This window comes from Sesamum indicum, linkage group LG6 (genome assembly GCF_026168435.1).
Source record: "Sesamum indicum cultivar Baizhima isolate 11 linkage group LG6, ASM2616843v1, whole genome shotgun sequence".
Lineage (NCBI taxonomy): Eukaryota > Viridiplantae > Streptophyta > Magnoliopsida > Lamiales > Pedaliaceae > Sesamum > Sesamum indicum.
This window is the reverse complement of record NC_142662.1, coordinates 20,101,446-20,124,110: the sequence shown is the minus strand read 5'-3', so window position 1 is coordinate 20,124,110 and position 22,665 is coordinate 20,101,446. Positions and strand designations below refer to the sequence as shown.

The 22,665-nt window shown below is 33.1% G+C and overlaps 1 protein-coding gene and 2 long non-coding RNA genes across 3 annotated transcripts; 1 reads left to right on the top strand and 2 right to left on the bottom strand.

The window, feature by feature from the left end:
• Positions 1 to 94: 94 nt before the first annotated feature.
• LOC148787892 (uncharacterized) lies at positions 95 to 1,219 on the bottom strand. The gene is made up of 2 exons (XR_016065738.1): positions 921 to 1,219; positions 95 to 312 (listed from the first exon to the last, which is right to left on the bottom strand). It is a non-coding gene; the product is annotated as an uncharacterized LOC148787892 (long non-coding RNA).
• A 518-nt stretch (positions 1,220 to 1,737) lies between these two features.
• On the top strand, positions 1,738 to 8,577 carry LOC110012127 (uncharacterized). Its single transcript, XR_016065741.1, has 2 exons — positions 1,738 to 2,324; positions 2,735 to 8,577. It is a non-coding gene; the product is annotated as an uncharacterized LOC110012127 (long non-coding RNA).
• Positions 8,578 to 19,931: 11,354 nt separating this feature from the next.
• On the bottom strand, positions 19,932 to 21,999 carry LOC105164024 (ethylene-responsive transcription factor CRF2). The gene has a single exon (XM_011082571.3). It carries the CDS (start codon positions 21,216 to 21,218, stop codon positions 20,148 to 20,150), a length of 1,071 nt encoding a protein of 356 aa, XP_011080873.1. The 5' UTR covers positions 21,219 to 21,999; the 3' UTR covers positions 19,932 to 20,147.
• Positions 22,000 to 22,665: the final 666 nt, after the last annotated feature.

Here is a 22,665-nt window from a genome sequence, read left to right as displayed (position 1 = left end):
ATATGAACTTTTCTTGAATGACATGGTACGTAGAAAGGGGGCGATGCTGCTTCTTTGATCAAATAATGCTCGTTCATCTTTGCATGTCGAAATGTAGGTCTCAACACTAATTTTGCTTACACTTTATCCCAAATAGTAAAGGTCAAAATAGAAGGGGGCATAACAATATATTCTAACTCCTAAGCACCAGGCAAGAAGAATTTGCCAAATGGCCTCGTATCAACTTCCAAGAGCAAGAGAAATTTAACTTTGCTTCTTGCCGCTTGAATGTTATTGTTCTTTGGTCTGTTCTGCTAGCGAGAACTTCACTTTCTGAATTTGAAGAATTTAAGTAGAAATGAGAAACGGAGTCTCAATTGGTATGAGGACATAACAAACGATGCAATGGTGAACGCACACATAAACAACTTAAGAAGAAGTATCCTACAGCAAGATGAAATCAGCATGAACAACTGAACCCACCACGTTAATGATTGGAAACACCGAGTTGAAGACGATTCTTACATGACTTATTTAGCATCATTAGTTATCATAAATCGCATAAAACTTTCAAGGCAGACGACAAAGCCCCCATCTGAATCCCATTTGTTTTGGTTATCATGTTTCAACAAGAACCCCTCTTATCAAGATAATGAATTAGTTGAAGTTCTTACACCTTTAAAGATCAAATTTCGGAGAAACTTGATCTGGTAGCTGAATTACACCAAAAACCATAATCCAATAATTTTTATAGAGGTTTTGCATTTAAATGCACACTCCACAAGCCAAGTTTTTTCTGACACGGAAATTGACGATCAGGCAACAGACAAGAGGGCTGATTCAGATATCTCAGGGTTTCCAGACGAACTGATAAATTGCAGATCAGAAATGCAAAAAAGAAAGAAATGCATGTAAATACAAGCTGCATCTGTCGAACATACTTTATCGAGGAGGAATTGACGCAAGGACTGGAGGAGAGCAATGCATCTTTCTTGATCATAAGGCGATTGCGCAACGCAATTGAGCAGGTTCAGCAATTCTTTTCCGCACACAGCATGCTGTTGACTTTGAGCTGTCTCCGTGAATTTTCCTCGTTCGCTTTCTAGGTTTTATGATTTTGGAATTTGGGGGTTTTTCAGATGGGAGAACATTAAACGCGGGCTGTTTGGACGCCCCCAGATTTCTCACCACGGATTCTATTGGAATTCTGCCTCCCGCCAAACAAGGGGCTTAAATTAATTTGTCATTATAAATTATACATTGTACATATACTGATTTTTTTTTGGAGGTATCTACATATCCTGATTATCTATCTCTAATTTTTATTTTTATTTAATAAGTAAATCCCATTATTAGAAAAAAAAAATCATCGAATTTGTTAATTTTAACAAAAAAATTCGAATAAAAATCGATATTTATTTTAAACTGACTTATTGCACGTCAAATAAAATATTTTTCTAATCAAACTATTCTACATACTAATACGTGTGAGGAGATACATCTCATGCTTATAAGTTGATTCAATTTTGGTAATTAGTGATTTCTTTTTGGTATTTTGATTTGTAAACTGAATCTTCGTTAAAAATATAAAAAATTATACTTATTATTTATGTTTTAAAATTTCTAAAAAATAGTTAATATATAACAGTAAAAAAGTTCAATGAAGGCAACGGTCAAATAAAATAAAAGTGATGTGACGAAAGATACATAAATCACAGTAGAAAGGTACGTGTATCTCAAAAATAAAAACAAGAAAATCAAGAAAATCTCTCAAGGGGTCGCTACTACTCTAATGGCGATTTCTCAGACTCCTCGCCTGTCAATTGTCATAGCCTTACAAAACACTTGTATTCGTACAATGTATCAATTGTCATAGCCTTACAAAACACTTGTATTCGTACAATGTATCAATTGTCATAGCCTTACAAAACACTTGTATTCGTACAATGTATTTCAAGAATACTAGAAACCCATTCAAGAAACCGACAAGAAGTCGAAAAATCTGCCGAATGCTAGAAACTCATTCAAGAGAAGTGGAAAAATCTGCCGAAACAAGTCTTTTGGAATTTGTTTGGGAAGGCAATCCGTTCCCGCATGATAAAGACGTTGAATCGGACGATGATGCGGCGCTGGTGAATGACGATTCTTTCGAAAGGATTGATGTGTCGTTGGGTCAGAAGGAAGAGGAGAGTGGTGGGAGAATGACGAAAGTTGATGATGATCAAGAAACGGGTTTCAGATGGTTTATGAGAAGAAGAATAAGAAACTGTTGGGGGGTTGGGTTGAAGAATTGAATCGGTGTTTGCAGAGGAGTGAAGGATGCGTTGGCGTTCATACATCCTCTGGTTTGTTCTTTAATCTTTTCTCGCTCTCCTCTTATGATCTCACTTGTGATTTCTTACCACTTTGTCTTGAGATTGTACTTGCACTTTTGGTGAATTTACAAGAAAACAGAATCGGATTGCTTTGATCAAGTGTTTGTTGGCAATGCTTTGATATCGAATCCCACTGTAAAATAATATACAGAAACAAAAGAACCCTTGTCAATTGAGAGATCTGTTTACTACGGATCAAATGATTAAATAAAGTTTCTTGAAAATCATTGTTGTGCAAGTTATGTGTTACTCTTACAATCTTATACTTGTGCAAGAGAATGCTCAAACATAGATAGATTTACCTAGTATGGCTCATTATTTCTGTTCATTCAAATTGCCAAAAACCATAAAATCATTCTAATGATAATTTAATTTTACAGGAGAAGCTCGCGGGTCTTGACTTTGTTGATAAACCTGATACCAATGAGGAGCCTGGATAACCTCTTCCCATCGAGGTTAAGACCATTCAAAGACATGAATGAGTTGAACCAGGTAACCAATAAATTTCGTAGCTTTAATGAATTTGCACTGAGGTTTGTGCATTCTATCCTTCAAAAGGTAAACAACTCACGTTAGAAGAGCTTGAATCAGTAGCTCCAGCTATTGACACTTGAACGTTCTTTTTGGTTTGACAAAAAGAAGATGATAACTATTGAATGACTTAAAAACCTTACTTTTTCTTGAAATTCTCTTTATAATTACCCTTTTTTCTAAAATTTCACCTGATTCTTAAATCTTTCTTTTTACAAAACTTCATTTTTTAAATGAACTTGTATTTTTCTTTTTACAACACTTCATTTCTTAAACTAGCTCGCCCTCATGATTTTTATACAAACACGAATTCTTTTGTTAAATTATCATTTCGAAAAGCTAGTCTTTTCCAAAATTTCTTAGCTTAAGCTACTCTTCTCTGTTTCAACCCGCACAATGATCGTCATGTTTTTAAGCTATCACCGTGCTGTTTTTACTTAAAGAAGAAAGAATTGCATTTTCTACATCTTCATGCTTTGGTTCTCAAATATTCCTTTCCACAAAGCTTTCTGTTTCAAACTAACTTGCATTTCCTTTCCATGTAACTTCCTTACTTAAATTAGCTTGCCCTCGTGATTCTCATACATAAACAAATCCTTTTATTAAATTGTCATTTTGCAAAGGTAGTCTTTTTAAAAATTTCTTAGTTTATGCCTCTTCTCTATTTTTCCCTCCACAATGAATTTACATTGGTCCTCAAATGTTCATTTCTACAAAACTTCCATCTTTAAACTAACTGGCATTTTCCTTCTACGTCCGAACCTTTCTTTTTTAAATTTGTTTGCCCTTGTGATTCTTATACTTAGACGAATACTTTTATTAAATTGTCATTTCGTAAAGTTAGTCTTCTTAAAAAAAACTCTTAGTTGAAGCTTCCGCCAATCTATTTTTTCCCCCTCAATGAAAATTTTTCTGTCTCCGAAACTTCCTTCTTTAAACTAACATGCATTTTCCAGTCTACAAAGCTTTCTTTTTTAAATTAGCTTGCCCTTGTGATTCTTATGCATAAATTAATCATTTAATTAAATTGTCATTTCGAAAAGCTAGTCTTTTTAAAAAATTCTTAGTTTATACCTCATCTCTATTTTTCCCTCCACAGCGAATTGGCTTTAGTTCTCAAATTTTCCTTTCTCCAAAACTTCCTTCTTTAAACTAACTTGCATTTACTTTCTGCAAAATATCCTTTCTTTAATTAGCTTGCCTTTGTGATTCTTATGCATAAACGAATCCTTTCATTAAATTGTCATTTCAAAAAGTAGTCTTTTTTAAAAATTCTTAGTTTAAACTAAATTCTCTATATTTTTCCCCTACAATGACTATGCATTGATTCTCACACTTTGCTCTGGTATCAAATTTATCTTTCTACAGAACTTCATTCTTTATTCTAATTTGCATTTTCATTTCTACAAAGCATTTTCTTCAATTAGCTTGCCCTCGTGATTCTTATACATAACGAATCCTTTAATTCATTTTGTCATTTCGGAAACCTAGTCTTTTTTTAAAAAAAATAGTTTAAGCTACCTCCGTTCTATTTTTGCTCCCTCAATGAGTTTGCTTAGGTTTTTTCAAATTTTCCTTTCTACAAAACTTATTTTCTTAAATCATATTGTCCTCGTTATTATTATACATAAACTAATTCATTTTGTTATATTATCATTTCGGAAAACTAGATTTTTAAAAAATTCTTCGTTTAAGCTACTTCCTTTATGTCTTTCCCCACAATGGATATGCTTTGGTCTCAAATTTTCCTTCTCTAAAACTTTCTTTAAACTAACTTGAATTTCCTTTCTAAAAAACTTACACTATTAAATTAGCCCGTCCTTGTGATTCTTATATATAAATAAATTATTTTATTAAATTGTCATTTTGAAACGCTAGTCTTTTTAAAAAATTCTTAGTTTAAACTACAGCTTTTCTACCCCCCCCCCCCCAACAAAACTTTATTTCTTAAATTAACTTGCACCTCGTGATTCTTATGCATAAACAAATCCTCTAATTAAATTTGTCATTTTGAAAAGCTACTCTTTTTAAAAGTTTCATAGTTTAAGCTTCCTCTTCTCTATTATTCCCACCACTGTGAACTTGTTTTGGTTATCAAATTTTCCTTTCTACAAAGCTTCTTTCTTAAATTAGCATGCCCTCGTGATTATTGTATATAAATGAATCATTTTATTAATTGCCACTTCCAAAAGTTAGTTTTTTTTAAAAAAATTCTTAGTTTAAGCGACTTGCTCTGTGTTTTCCCGCAACAACGAATTTGCTTTGGTTCTAAATGTTTTTTTTGTACAAAACTTCCTTGTTTCAACTAAGTTGCATTTCCTTTCTTCAAAACTTCCTTTTTTAAAATTGGCTTGCCCTCATAATTCTTATATATAAACGGATCTTTTAATTGAACCCTATGTCAAAAACCTAGTCTTTTCCAAAAATTCTTTGTTTAAACTACCTTCTATCTGTTTTTACCTTCACACTGAATTTGCTTTGGTTGTCAAATTTTCCTTTCTACAAAACTTTCTTCTCTAAACTAAATTGCATTTTTCGTTCTACAAAACTTCCTTTGTTAAACTAACTTGCATTTCTTTCTCTACCAAATTCTTTCTTAAATTACCTTGCGCTCATGATTATTATACATAAACATAAACGAATCCTTTCATTAAATTGTCATTCGAAAAGTATTGGTTCTCAAATTTTTCTTTGTAAAAAACTTCCTTCATTAAATTAGCTTGCCCTCGTGATTCTCATACATAAACAAAGTCTTTTATTAAATTGTCATTTCGAAAAGCTCCTCTTTTTAAAAAAAAAGTTTAGTTTAAACTACCTGATCTCTATTTTTCCCCACACAATGAATTTATTTCATTCTCAAAATTTCCTTTTTACAAAACTTACTTTTCAAACTAACTTAACATTTTCTGGAGAATTACATATTTGGTCCCAAACATTTCCACTTATTTGCTTTTTGTCCTCAAACATAGCCCCATTACAGTATTGGTCCCTAAACTTGCATTTTTGTTGCATTTTTTGTCCGTTCCAAAATGTAACAAAAATGTAAGTTTAAGGACCAACACCGTAATGGGGCTATATTTGAGGACCAAATGTGAATAACTTGCATTTTTCTTTCTGCACTTCTTTGTGAAATTAGCTTGCCCTCATGATTATACATAAATGAATCTTTTTATTAAATTGTCACTTCAAAAAGTTACTTTTTTCAGAAAATTCTTAGTTTAAGCTACTTCCTCTCAGTTTCCCCTCAACAATGAATTTGCTTTGGTTCTAAAATTTTCCTCTATGCAAAACTTCGTTGTTCGAACTAGCTTGCATTTTCTTCTACAAAACTTCCTTAATAAATTAAGCTTGCCCTCATTATTCGTATACACAAATGAATCTTTTGATTGATTTTTCATTTTGAAAAGCTAGTCGTTTTGGAAAATTCTTTGTTTAAACTACCTTCTATCTATTTTTACCTCCACAATGAATTTGTTGTGGTTGGCAACTTTCTTTCTACAAAACTTTGTTCTTTAAACTAACTTCCATTTTTCATTCTACAAAACTTCCTTCGTCAAACTAACTTGCATTTTTCTTCTGCAAAACTTCTTTTTGAAATTAGTTTGCCATCGTGATTATTATACATAAACGAGTCCTTAATTGAATTGTCATTTCAAAAAAATTAGTCTTTTTAAAGAATTCTTATTTTAAGCTATGTCCTTTCTGCACCCCCCCCCCCCCGGAATTTGCTTTGGTTCTCAAATTTTTCCTTTCTACATTAAACTTCTTGGTTTGAACTAACTCGTAATTCCTTTCTACAAAACTTTCTTTTTTTCAAATTAGCTTGCCCTCGGGATTCTTATACATAAACGATTCTTTTAATTAAATTGTCATTTCGAAAAGCTACTTTTTTCTTTTAAAAGATCTTTTTTAAACTACCTCATGTTTGTTTTTACCTTCATAATAAATTTGTTTTGTTTGTTAGATTTTCAATTCTCCAAAACTTACTTCTTTAAATTAACTTGCATTTTCCTTTCTACAAAACTTTCTTTCTTCAATTAGCTTGCACTCATAATTATTATGCATAAACGAATATTTTTATTAAATTGTCGTTTCAAAGAGCTAGTCTTTTTCGAAAATTCTTAGTTTAAGATAACTTCTCTCTATTTCCCCTCCCCACCGCCACCCCCACCCCCACCCCCACAATGAATATGCATTCGTTCTAAAATTTTTCTTTCTAAAAAACACCATTATTAGATACCCTTTGTGATTCCTATACATAAACAAATCCTTTTATTGAATTGTCATTAAAAAAAAATAAAAAAAAAACCTAGCCTTTATAAAGAACTCGTAGTTTAAAACTATCTATCTTCTTTCTGCCCCCCTCCCCCCAAAGGAATTTACTTTCGTTATCAAATTTTCCTTTCTACGAAACTTACTTTTTCAAACTAACCAACATTTTTCTTTTTGCAAAACTTTATTTCTTAAATTAGCTTGTACTCATGATTCTTATACATAAACGAATCTTTTAATTAAATTGTCTTTTCGAGAACCTAATCTTTCTTAAATTATGCTCCATCCTCTCTGTCCCCCTCCCCTCCCCAGCGAATTTCCTCGGGTTCTCAAATTTTACTTTCTACAAAACTTCTTTCATAAAACTATTTTGCATTTTCTTTTTGACAAAACTTCTTTCGTAAAACTATCTTGCATTTTCTTTTCTACAAAACTCATTTCTTAAATTAGTTTGCCCTTGTGATTCTTATACAGAAACAAATCTTTTTACTAAATTGTCATTTCAAAAAATTAATCTTTTTAAAAAATTCTTAGTTATTTAAGATGTGATATAATCATGAATATTTTCTTATTGTTTAAAACATTATAAATATTCCCCTTTAAAAATAATTATGTAACCCACAAACGGTAAGATGAACAATTTTTATCTTTTTAAGGAAAAATATTTGTAAAAATATAAAAAAGAAAAGAAATTGAAGGTGGATAAACTAATAATTTGTAAAAATATATGAAATTAAATCCATAACCCAAAGGCCATGTTGGTAGTTCACATCATACGCCATTTTATCAAAGAAGTCATGTGACTCGGAACGAGACTTCACAAAATACATTCTTGTAAACACACGGCGCAATCTCTGGTGCATATTGCTGCTCAGTGTTGTTGCAGCTGCTCCATCACAAATGAAGCCATAAGCATTAAGGCAATGTGAATTTCAGGCATGCTTTCTCTTGAAATTACCATCTCATACTTCACTAAGCTGAGGGGAATAAGGATTTCTCCTAGTCCGAAGAGGTGATGGAGATACAACAGACTGTAAGCCATGTTGCTATTTGAGGTTGTCAGAAGCGCTACCACCTTTTCTCCCCCTGACGTCAAAACTTAATAAAGCTTAGCTCACCCTTTTAATTTCAGTTACTTACACTCCAATTTAATTACTCTTAAATGCAAAGTCAGGACTTTTGATCAGTTTCACTTGAGAGAAAAAAGGATAAAGCCAGCACTTCAAATTTGGGCTTCCATCGCCCCAATTCTAAGTGTCACTTCATTTCGGTTCAAGAAGCCCAGCCCAGCTTTTCTAGTTTCTCCACTAGATAGTATGTAACTAAGGCTTCTTTTATATTGGATGATAGGATCAATGTGGGATGTATTAACTTGTGATTTAAATTATGGTAATGACATGATCCAGTGGATTATTGTTTACCTAATACTATTAAAAATCGGATTACGAGAGTATAAGTCCAAGGTCATGTTTAGTATGAAATATATTGTAATTGATTAGGTTAGTGAATGACTTTGTTGCCCTCATGAAAAGACAAAGCTATCACATCATTTCATTATGTACTTGTCTTGGGTTGGGAGAAATTACAAAATAATGAGGGCAACTTAGGAAATGAAAATTAGATCAGATTGTGGGGAACCAAATCACTTGGACATTGAAAATCGATTCAAATCATTGAAAAATAGGGGATTGTATCGGGTCTTATGATAGAATAGTGGGCAGGCCCAAAAAATATGTTATGATTATGGAGGATATCACCACTAATCATTCAAAGTAAAGGAGTACTAAGTTCATTCGAGTTACGTGAGTTCGAATAATTTAATATTTTTTTGATACTTTTCATACAATTTAAATCGAGTTAGAAATAAGTGGGATTATTTAAAAAGTTTTGTTCAACTAAAGTAACTCCATAAACTAATTCAAATTCGCACCACACCTTATAAAAAAATATTTAAATTAAAAAAATCCATATACTTTAAATAATTCAAATATCCCATATTAGATAAGTATCCACAATTGGGATTTTAAAAATAAAAGAAGCCCATTTCGGGAACACACCGGAGACAAAGTCACAAGAAGTTGCAAGAATTTTAAAGTAAAAATGATATTTTGAGTGATCTTTGAAAGGCCAACATGTTTGTGGAAAGTCCCACAAGAAGAGCATGTTAGACGTGAACACACTAATTAAGACACCCCCCCCCCCACCCCACCCCACCCCACCCCTCCACCACACTTTTTTCTCATGACATTACATATAATGGCTATACATACACAGGCATGTACGTATATCTGCGTCTCTAGAGACATCTGCACATAGGGACAAGCAAGCAAAGTAGCCCACTCTCAGATATTAGGCCCAAAAGATCTATACATTCCGCCCCATCACTCTCCTGTCGGTAGGTGAGAGTGACTCTCCGGGCCCCACATTTTCCATCCAAGGGACACCCTCTCATGGGCTCCCCACCCTCCACCACACATTATAAAAACTCTGACCTTTTAACCCTTGCCTGCCACGTGTCCCATTCTAGGAGGCAAAGTGAAATATTTGAGAATGCCAAAGGTCAAACATAATTAAGAAAAACAAATACTATATAGTATGAGTATCTTAGAAAAATATTAATATTTATTCATGTTTTCTTGAAAAATAATGCAAAATAATAGTAGTACTAGCTACCATGTCAATTGTTGCTGGTACACCATCAACTGTAATTTATGTTCATTTTCTTTATCATAATCATTGTATGATGTTGTAGGGACTTTTTACAAATACTTAAATTGCTTGTGCTCGATTGTTATAATTTTAAAAATACCATCTTAATTTTAGGTTGTGATGTAATATTATTTTTTATTTTTAAGAAAATAATAATCGATTTTAATTATTAAATAATTTTAAAATTACAAGTATGTTGCATCAGTCTCATTTCTTGAAAAATTCCCACTTACCCTCGTTTTGTTGGTATTGATACATACGAAATAAAGCAGTTTTAAGGGATAATTCAAAAATATAGTTTCGTGTTTGTCCTCCAAGTACTTATTATCTTTGTGGAATTTTGTTTCCTAATCACGAACACTTCAATAATTTGGCTGGAATATCACAATTATGCAGTCTCGTGTGACAACAAAATGTTTGCTATGTTCTTTAATAATTGTTCTTTCTCCAAACCTCATGACAAAAGAAAATTGCGATATTTTTTCAGGGATCCCTAATTTTAATATTTTGAATCATAAATGCAGATCCCAAAGTATTTTAAATTATTTTGTCGCACTATAACAAAATTATCTAAAAATTCATTTTGAAGAGGAAAAAAATAAAGAAATCTATAAGATGTTGATTAAGCACATAGTTATCCAAAGTGAGTGGTGTTCATTTTTTTTTTTCTTAAAAAAAAAACAAAGGAAAAAATATTTGGAAAAAGAGTTGAAATTGTGGGACCATATTATGTTGAGTATTTTTGCTTTAGCTAAAGGGGGAAAGGTCAACATATGCTCAAATCTCTTCCATTATAAAAGTAGGCGCCCAAAAGAACAAACTTTTTGTACGCACCCGCGGTGCAAGTTAGGCAGTGGCAGTCCTGCAGCTGCAGCTGCCGTTGGTGCTGGTGGTGGTGCAGTGGTGGCTGAGCTGGCCCAAGTGGAAGTGTGGGCCCCGGGGGACCAGGGCCCAGATTTTGAGGGCCGTTAGGCCCAAGGTGACGTGTACATCCATCATTGGCTGCTACTTGTTTGAGTATAAACGAAGAAGATCTCTCATATTGCGACCTCTGCTCTCTCTGCCAATTGTTTCTGCTACCATCTTTAATGTCACTCATTTAAAGTTTTCTTTCATTTTTCTATGTTTTTTTTTAATTTTTTTTTTATTAATTTTCATAATTAAAATGGAATTTGCAGATTTAATTTTTCAAATTCTTGATCAAAATTATTACTCCTATTCTGATGTAAATTATAAATCTGAAAACTTTGAAATTAATCGTTGAAAATAAAGAATGTGCACTTCGTTAATTGTAGCAGAAACATTGCTTTAATAATAGTTCAATGTATTGAATAACATCCAATTAATCATTTGAGATGGCAGTTATGACGGAAAATACATAATAACTTGTATGAGAACGGTTGTTCTTTGTATTTTTAAAAGAAAAATGATATTGAGCATCTCTGAATTTGATACAATTACAAATATATATTTTTTTATTTAAGAAATTATTGATACTCCCTTGATATGTAACATAAATATGTAACTCTTGGATGGTAAGTTGGAAAAATCAACTTTAACTTTGCTGAAATTTTAATATTTTGAAAAAAATTAGAAAAGAATAAACAAAAAATATGATGTTGGAACCCGCGTTACTATAAGAAAATCCAAAATATAAAATTAGACAGGTGATATTATAAACAAAATATAAATTTATCTAAAAATATGTAATCATGATTTAGGGTCTAAAAGAATTTTGGGTAATTTATTACAGAATTTGGATGATACCCTGACGGAAACTAACAGAATGAGTCAATTGTTAGACAGACATTATTGTCTGTAAGGTATCAGTAATTTTTTAAATAATAAGGGGTATTTGTAACTGCATCAAACCCGACAGAAGCTCAACGTATTTACCTTCTTTAAATGACGATACCACAACATTATGACATTAAATTTTTATATACAGGGTTGAAAATCTATGAAATAAAAAGACTAAAACAACACTAGCAAGTAACGCAAACATACGTCCCACTTCATTTCAATTGCAGGCAATGAACTTTGAGTTATTTAAAAGTTCTAAGGCATTTTTTTCCTACCAATAAGTTTTCAAAAATAAACCATAAGATTCTGACTAAATAAATAGATTTTTGTATAATTAATCATCGATCACATTGCAAATTGTATCGCAAGAAAACTATCGATCAATAAAAGATATAGCAATTTAAGAGTTGTTCTATGTACACTTATAATTCCCACCGATATATGTTGGAATAAAAAAAATGGTACTATATATATCATGTGGTGCAAATGTGAAAAATCCCATAGATTTACAAACAATAAATTTTCTTACCTAACCAAATAACACGGTGAATTTACTTAAATTTCTATGTCCATCTAATTAAAACATTTCCTATTTTTCAGCAATAAGTCGCAATTATAAGCAACTCGGATTCAAATTTTTATCGTACTTAAATTATTTGTATCAACTTCTCAAACTGCAATACTTATATCGACATTTCTTAATATTAGTTTAATTACATAAAATACTTAATTCTTTATAAAATCACAAGTGCCTCTTATTCGATAAAATTTTATAAATACACTCCGTGAGTTAAATTACATCAGCCTTTTCTTAAGCGATATGCTGCATTTGTGTAGCTAAACGTAATCTAACGGGATATCAGTATAATTTATCTTTTTTTTTTAAAGAGAAACAACCTTTTTTATTTTTTTTTTGTTTAAATCAACACATTTATATGGAATTAAATAAAAGAATTGTTAAATAGCATATCACTACTGTTTACACCATCCCCCCCCCCCCCCAACCTCTCCTTGTTTTGATAAATATTGAATATTAGTTAAGTGACACAATTTTATTTTATTTTTGATTCGGTAGTTAAAAGACACAATTGCTTACTAGATTTTGGAATACGAACATGAAAATAAAGACTGGCCAACAATATTTTATGTACTGTACCTATCATTTCTTTTTCTATCATGTAAATTCAAAACAAAATTAATAATGCCACACCAGTAATATTCATTATGAATTTTTTTACCCATTTTGTAGTTTAATTTGCTCATAAGGCTAACCAATTCTACCTACATCCTCTCGTATTTATATTTGAGTGAATTTTCAACTGCTTATACATTTATTGACTGCATTCACAATTTGATATGGGAATGCACATTTTTTCTATCCCGATCGATCAATCAGACCGGACTTAATCCTTGGTCACCCGAGACATGGCCAATCCTAGTGTGCCTCTAGGGTTCTGTATCATTGTGCCAAAACATAACGAGAGTGCTTACATCCCTTTTGTTTAATTAGGAATGTTTTAGAGCATTTTACTATTCAACCATTAAAATATTTTGGGAGAGATTTTGATATCTCTGACACTATGTCGATTTCAGATAATCTTTTCATTTACAAATAAGGGATACCTAAGAGACCATTCGACTCCGACCACCTTAGTCCACACAAACTACAAGAAACACGTCCGACTTCGTACTTATTCCTTAATTTTAACACAAAGAAGCCAGACTCAAACGTACAATCGGCAAAACAAAAACCCTAAATCGGGTTGGATTGACAAAGAAATCTAAAAAGAAATTAAAATGAAAAAGAGTATAATTTGAAGGACCCCATCTGAAGATACCAGAATTTGAAAGAAAAAGACAGAGGGGGCGTCGGTATGCGGCAAATTGGGATAGTGAAGAAGAGAGGTTTCCTAATCATAGGGCATCAGAATAGGTGTCTTATCTACGACTATTCACCACAGCATTGCATTCATATCACCCCCCTTTCCTCATAAAAATCTCTCCTACCACAAAAGCCTGCACAAAAATCCCCTCTCAAAATTTTCCTGTTTCTCAAATCCACCTCTCTCTCTGTCTGTTATTTGTAGCCTGATCTGACCTTTTCAGCATGAAAATAAACAGCCAAAAAGCCTCGCTGGTTTGGGTTCTTTTTGGTCCACTCAGGTACTCTGTCCATGTGGCTATAAATGCTGCTTTCAAGCAATTCAAATATGCTATGTGTGTTTGTGCGTGTTATTTTTTCCTATCATTGATAAAAGATAGGGATAAGCAATCAGCATAACACTTCTTTTTCCATGTGATTGTAGAAATCCCTCATCGTTGTGGAATATTGGGTTTGGGATGTAATTATTACCTAAGGATGATATTGATAGGTATAGATTTACATAGTCCACTTGAAATTAATTAAAATAATCTTGTATTCGTAATTAAGAAAAAGGATATAATTGATGGATGTCAAATCTACGATTAAACATAGGATTCTTTTGGTAACTTAGGTTTCTAAGGTTGGGTGGTTTCCTGATCCGGCCTCAGAAAGATTCAATTCGAGTATGTATGGACTCATGGCGACCATATGATCAATTTTTAATTTATGATTTACGTGAAATTGTACAACTAGAAAATTTATAAATATGGACTCTTCATGCTCCGAGTATAACTTTTGCTACTTATGCATTTTTTACAACTTGAAGTATTTCTCCTCTACAACCTTTCTAGTGGTTCTTACAGTTTTCTGTCTTGTAGGTCATGCGGCAAGAGGAATCTAAGGCATACCAAGGTTGTATTGGAGCTTATCTCACTGATATGATATAAACCAATTTGAGGATAAATCACGCGCATCAGTTATACTAAGATTAATGGATTTGAATTCATTAATTTCAAGTTCCTAGTAACAAATATTTTGAATGTATTTAGATATTTCTAAATTCAAAGGAATTTTAAAAAATTTCAAAACTCTAAATTTGAACTATATTTCTTAAACTTCCAAATTCTTTTAATATAAAGTCACTTAAAATTCTTTTTTCAAATTATTCTCACAAATTTTTAATTTATTAATTCAAATATAATCTTAAAATTATAAATCAAATGCATATTTCATGGCATAATTCGTAAATATGATATTGGATTGGAAATGGCGAGTATGATTATTTTGGGACATGATTAAGAGTCAAGTTCCATGTCTTATCGACGTACCATCATATCACCTTAAACCCCTCACCACCACATCAACATGAGAAAATACTCTTCATAGTATGAGTACTTATCTCAACAAAATATTTGCGTTTACAAGATTGATTTTCCTCACCAAACAGGGCACCTACATACACAATTAACTCACTAATTATACAAAGTGTTTCGATTTCACCACCTATGCATGAGCATGGAGTATTTACATCTTTATCCTTGTTAAGGTATCCGCATAGAAGAGCAAGACTGTCGGATTAAGAAGGTCGGAATTTTTAATTGTAAATTGATATCGAATATTATATTAGATTTGATTTAATCTGCGTCGAATAGTTTTCTCAACGTCCCTGAATTCAAACATCAAAGCAACCCAAAAATCAACACAAGGTTTTGGGTGCCAAGATCTCTCCCAACAAACACATTTCGTCAATCAAGTCGGTACAGTGTTCAAACAGTTAGATCATTAATGCAGAAAGATCACAATTAGGGCAAAGTAACGTACATAACAACTAAAATGAGGGGTTGTTTATAAGTTTTGGATCAATGATAAGAACCAAAGAGGATATTTAAATTTTTGCGACATGCCTTTTGAATAGGGGTTAAAATTTAGTGCTGATCAGCCTGCTCCAATTAAGAAGACGCAGACTCCAGTTGCCCTGTTAAGGTATTCTTTAGCTTACGGTGGGTAATTTGATAAATCGTGTATTTTTGTACTTACTTAACATTTATATACATATAAAATAATTTTATACGCGGAACATATATACATTAAATAAAGAGAGAAAAGACATTGGGGAGCTGATTTTGGGGCCATTCAATCCTTTTTTACAGAGGAGGAAATGACAAATAAGAATTAATAAATTCTTGGCTGATGCATTACAAAAAATTGGCATTTATGTGAGGCATAGAACATATATATATATATATGGTAAAAGCTAAGATCTTCTGATGGTGCAGCGGTTTAATGAGCCTAGTTGTTTGTCCAAATCTATGTCACCTCTGAACTCCCAGCTCATCATAGGACCACTTTGAGCAAACCACTGCTAACTGTCAAAGCAATTCTTGTAATTTGGGCCTAAGCGCAAACACAAACCCCTTCACTCTCTGTGTTTTTTGAGTGAATAGTTGCAATCCAAGTGGCACACCTCTGCACGACTATATCCTCTAACCAAACCTTTGATGATTGTATATGGGAATTCACCCATAATTACTATACTTTATTTCTTTTTCAAAAATCATCCTACTTAATATTTTTCATAATTTATTTTCCTTCAATAAATAATTTATCCACCAGCAATAAGTCTATAGTTTTGGAGTAAATATGAATATTGATTTATCTTTTTCGCTAATATAAAAAAATTCGTGAATTTTGACTAACGAGGAATTTTTTTTTCAGACAAAAACTGACGTCATCAGTACTAGATATAATTTCTCAAATCGTAGAGGATTTACGTATAATTACACCAAATTTCAGGTATAATTATCCCTTTTCTAAAAATTCTATGTTTGGATTTTTAATTTTGAATTGAAAAAAGAGAAAGGAAAAAGAGAAAATTAAAAAATAAACTTTGAAGTATCGTTATTCATGACCAATAATGGTGTGTGTGTATATATATTAATATTTTCTTCATTAAAATTTAGTTGAAACTCCATTTATGCAGTGAAAATAATAGTAATTATTGATATTAAACGCATTTAAACTACCATTTCTAAACGCTAAGCCAAATAATCCCCAACTTCGATCTAATTTCAATTACTCGTCACATGCAGAAAACAATATTTTCATCTGAATCAGAAAAAAACTGTCACTCAATACCACATACGTTGCCCTAAATTTTTTCTTCTTGTTTCTTCGACGTCTTAAAATAAAATTTTATATTTTAAAGGGTAAAATACACTTTGCCCCCTAAACTATTTTTGATGTAACATTATCCCTTAAATTAATAAATGTAATACTTATTCTTTTGATTGGACAAAAATGCCCCTCATGCCTTGAATAATTATATTATTCTCAATACATTTTAGTATTTTGCACATTAAATCATTACTAAATTATTTTTTAATAATTGAAGAATTTAAATTAAAAATAGAGTATAAATTAATATATATAGTAGATACACAATAAATATAATATAGCCAACTACTCATATATGCTTTTTAAGAAAATTGACAAATAAATGTGCTTAATCAAATGTTAATCATTTTTAGAGAAAATGAATAAATATATTTTATCATATTTTTTTAAAGAACGTATATTTAAAAAGTGATGTGTAATCACTCATTTTTATTTAAGAGAATAAAATAATTAATAACTTAATTTTATTATCAAATTAATAAAAAAATACATGAATTTTTTTTTGTGTATTTATTATACTCATTCATTACTTAACTTTGAGTTGTAAAATATAATAAAATTCAAACTATTTAACTCACTTATTATATTTTACTTTGTTATAATTAAAAGATAGTTTTTCTAATTAATGAAATTTTAATTAAACTTAAAATACAAAACTATTAGAAGAAGAATTCTTTGAACTAAATATATATAACATAAGGGCGATATTATCCAAAAATTTAATTTTAGGGAGTAAGTGTTACATTTATTAATTTAAGGATGTAAATGTTACATCAAAAATAGTTTGGAGAGAAAAGTGTGTTTTACGCTATTTTAAATTCATTCCAAAAATATAGATTCTGCATAATATAGCGACACGACATTACTAAAATTAATTATTATTTTGTCATAAAAATTTTATTTTTGTATATATAGTAAAAAAAAATGACGAAATATCCAAAGATGGGACAGAGGGCGTAGTAGTTAGTTGATAGGAAGTGCAAATTGAGATGCTAAATTTGGCGAAGAGACAAACACACGAGAAGGGGTCCCAAAGAGCATCACCTCACCTGGGAAAAATACTGAACGCCTCCATACGTTGATGATTTTCGATTTTGTGTGTCCCAAAGAAAAATGTCGTCAAAGGCAACATTATTGCTTTCTTTTTTTTTCCTCAACTTGTCCTAAAATGCATTTCTTAAAATTTTACTTACCAATCTTTTAAAAGTGTCGGTACTGCACTTATAGTTGTTTTGTTCTAACATTATGCACTAGGGAGGATAGATATGTCTTACGAATTTGTAATGGTTTATGTTTTTCTTGTGTAAAAGTTTCATATTTATGTTTTATCTTTAACTAAACTTGATCATGTTATAGAATACGAATTATAAACTTAATGTTCGGCAAAGTAAATCATCAGTGACTCACGTTTTATCATGGAATAACTGCATGCGTGGTGCGCATTATATAGCAAATGAAACAAATAATGACAAGCTCCAGTTTTTGGACAATTTCACGAAGAGCATTTTCGAGATGCGATTTATTGTCGACCAACTTAATTGTAATCACAGAACAAGTTAAATAAAGACATAAAGTTTTTTTTTATGGACAAAATTCAACACAGTTCATCAATGGCTCAAGTTTTAAGTTTTAACGTCATCCAACTTAATCACGTTGTATGACAAGTTAAACAAGCAATAGAAGGTCCTATCCAAACAAAATTCACATGAATCATCCATGATTCACGTTTTACCGTCGATCAACTTAATCACGTTTTAGAACAAGTTAAACAAGCAACGAAAGGCCCTGTTCGCGCAAAATTCACCCGAATCGTCAACGACTCAATTCTACCGTCGACCTACTGAATCACATCACAGAACGGAATTCATGTTTTTTACTACTCAACTGAATCACGTTATAGAACAAGTTAAACAAACACATAAAAAGTTCTTAGTTCCCGCAAATTTCACACAAATCATCAACGACTCACGTTTTCTCAGCGACCAACTTCGTACATTATTAAACAAATTAAATAAACAACAAAAGATTCTTCGTCAAACAAAAGAACCATCAGCAACTCACGTTTAATAATCAACCAACTTAACTATGCTATAAAACAGAACCCACATAATTCTATTATCAATCAATTTAATCACATAATAAAACAAGTTATACAAACAACAAAAAATTCTTGTTCAGCAAAGTATCGACAAATCATCGATAACCCATGCACATTTTATCATCGATCAACTCAAATCACAACACAAAATTATTCAAACTAAATTCACAGGAAGCATATATAACCAAGTCTCATAATATATATGTTCCCTTATGCTGATTCACAAATATGTTGATCATGACAAACATAACTAACTTGAATCTTAGCACAAGTACTAGATCAAAATAATTGGATTAGTACATTCATAAATAAATCGAACATGTGGTAATTCAAGTATATACACACACTACATTAAAGCTGCAGCTCTACTGCACCAACTAGAGACCAAAAATAATTCACCCACTACTTTAAACCAACACTACTCTATAATAATACAACCCCTCCCTCTTAAGTACAATAAGCTATTATAATGCATATAGCACACATGTTTAATTTGCACTAAATTCAAATCTATTATTACGACTTCGCATTTTTATCTCATATTGTACTTTATATATACATATTTAAATATATGAAAAAATATTTTGTACATGGGTGATGAAATTTTTTATTATATTATGGAGTTATGAATCAATGTCGCACTTATAGGATATTGTATCTAAGTGTGTTTATAAATTATAATCTAATTTAAAAATAATATATTAATGTGATAGACGAGTATCTTATTCAAAGTGTCAAATAATGTGACAAAAATAGGAGTTGGGTCAAGAAATTCACGTCTTCTTGATACACTTTTGGTTTATAATTAAAAAATAAAATGACCATGCACTTGCTCTATAATTTATTTAATTAAACCAAACTATATTTTTCTTTGTTGATTAAGCACCCGTAGGTTTTATAATAAGCAAAGTATTAGTTTGGATCATTCCATTTCATTCTTTCACCTAATTGGTAACTTTGCAAGTCACGTGACGCCGCACGTGCCTTCTACCCAGACAAAACACAAGTAATACAATAAAATACAATAGGTAGGAGCACGAAGCACAAAACGGCCGGCGCCGTTGCCGGAAAGTAATTTGGTTAAACTAATACGATATTTTTAATGTTAAGAACGTCTCAATTTCACTGATGGATTAACAATTATTGGTGCTAATAAACATTTCATTTACTGATAAAATTAACAAATTTGACATTGATAGGATGCAGCTGGAAACAAAACTTCACTCTTACACCCCTAAGAGAACACATCTGACACTCAAAACTGCCGAGAAATCAGCACTAACGTTGCTGATTTCCGAATTACAATGCTCTTTTTTTTTTTGGGTTTTTCATAAACCACCGGTCAGAGGGCGACGAGAGGGTCCGACCCGAATATATCACCGAAGTCTTGGAAGTAGTCGTCTGTTTGCCACGTGGACGATCCGAATCCGGGATCTGTACTTGACCCGATGAGCATATCAGTGCCGCAGTTGAAATCCATTCCGAAAATGTTGTCGGAGAAACCCATTTGGTCGATAAACAAATCGGGTACCGGCACCGGGTTTTCGAACTCGGTGAACAAGTTGGGAGAGAATATGGAGAACTCCGAGAATATCTCACCGTCGTTCTCCTTTTTTGAAACGGCGTCGTTCGAGGGGGAGAAGACAGAGGAAGACTCCGCTTCCGCTTCCGCTTCGGCCTCGGCTTGGGAGTCAGCTGCGGAGACAAACCGGAGGACGGACTTGGGCGACTTGGCATTGTTGTGGGATTCCTCGCCGGAGTTGTACCCTGAGCTTGTTTTGTTGTCCTTGGCTGGTGGGGTGGAAAAGTTGGTGAGCGCGTCAGGTCCACGCAGCTGGATGGCCGCGTGGTCGTACACCATCGCAGCCTCCTCCGCCGTATCGTAGGTGCCTAGCCACAGCCGCACACGTCGCAGGGGATCTCGAATCTCCGCCGCCCATTTTCCCCACGGCCTCTGCCGCACACCGCGAAACTTCTTACCATTCCCCACTTTCGCCACCTTGCTCTCCGATTTCCCGCCGCTCTTCTTCCTCTTCAGCACACTGACAGCCGGCCGGCTGCCCTTCGTAACGCCGTTGACACTCCCGTTGACGCTGGCATTCCCGTTAACAACTCCGTTGTCTGTGCAGCAGGGCTGGATTCTAACCTCGTTGATGAACTTTCTGACCCTCCGACGTTTGACAGAAAACCCGTCCTCTTCATCACTGGAGGAGTCAGTGGCGTCAGCATCAGTAACCGAAATCCGTACCGTTCTGGTGGTCATCTCCGCCGGAAAGGGGCTTCTCCTGCCGGAAATGGGATAATCCGAGCGACTGACAACAGTGGTTTGGTTTACATGTTCAGTATATTTGATTCTTCCACGACGGGCACCAGACAACATGGTTTCTTCTTCTTCTCCTCGCTGGAGTAGCATAGTATAGAACCCAGAGATTTTTCTTGTATTTCAGATTCGCATTGAAAGCGAAAGGGATTAAGGGCGTGAAATAAAGGAGGGGGGGGGGTGAGAGATTCTCAGAGAATAAAGAGAAAGGGCAACGTTAAAGAGAAGTCTTGAAACACAGAAAAAGGAAATAAAATCTCGGATTATAAAGAAAGTTGGAGGAAAGTAACACTAAAAAGAAGAGCTATCTCTCTGTGTGTGGTAAAGATAAAGAGAGCTTGCAAAAGCTTTTCTCTGCAGATAGAGCACGAGCAGACAGTCGGAGAACAGGGATGAAAAACACCAGTAGTCTACTACGTTCGTACGTACTCCAAAAACACACACCCGTGTGTGTGAAATTCTTGAACATAAACACACAGAGAGAAAGAGAGAGAGGGGGGGGGGGTGGGATGGAAAACCCAGAAATGAAAAGTGAGAAAATTTTCAAAAAAAGGTGAAGTTGGGGGAGAAAGGTAAGGAATATATGGAGAAGGGAATCAAAATGGATACTGAAAGTTTTGTTCTTTCACTAGGGCTACGACTTTTGATTGGCTAATTTGAGTAAACCCCAGATGGAAACTTGGATTCCTCTGCTTTTCTCCTTGAAGATTTCCTCGAGAAAGTGTAGGGAAATGAGTCTTCTTCTTCTTCTTTGGGAGGAGAGAGACAGAGTGAGTATTTTTTGCAGAGAGAGAGAGAGAGCTTTGGATACAGAGTAAGAGAGAGAGAGAGAGACAGAGAGGAGAGTACTGTGTGTGTTCTTCTGTTGCGGTGCAGACCCAAAAATGTGAGCTGATGCCACTATTTTATAGGATCCGATAGCTCAAAACAGGAAAAAATAAAAATAAAAAGAAATAAAAGATTTAATTTCAAGAAATTTAACTTTTTTATTAATTGTGTTTAATTAAGATCTAAAGGCGGTTAATTACCAGAGATTGAGCGAGATTTTTTTAACGAGCCGCCGCATCTAATGGGGACATAGGATTACGACACGTGGACAAAAAAGGGCCCCCATCAGGGAGGGTAGAAGTGAGATTTCCCTGGTCAGTAATTCTTTTATTTTTCCTCCCATTCTCTTGATATTCATGAGTGAGGGTCACGTGACAAACCGAGGGGACGGTTCCGTTAATTTGGGCAGTCAAAATGACCGAGACCTATACGTCAGTCTATCTTTGACTGAAAAGATTTTTTAACCGCGCCTGCTTAACAATCAGATCTTAATTAGCTTTGCTAATCTTTGTTTTACGGAGGAGGGTTTGTTGACGGTTTAACGGTAAATACTGGACACCGTTATGGCTGCTCACTTGTTCATTTTTTTACCTTTTCTTCAGGTAAATCATCTGCTTCTTTAATAATTCCTACATAATCTTTTAATATATTTTTTTATTTAATTTTTGAAAAAAAATTCTACATATTTGATGTGACGTATACCTTTTTATTT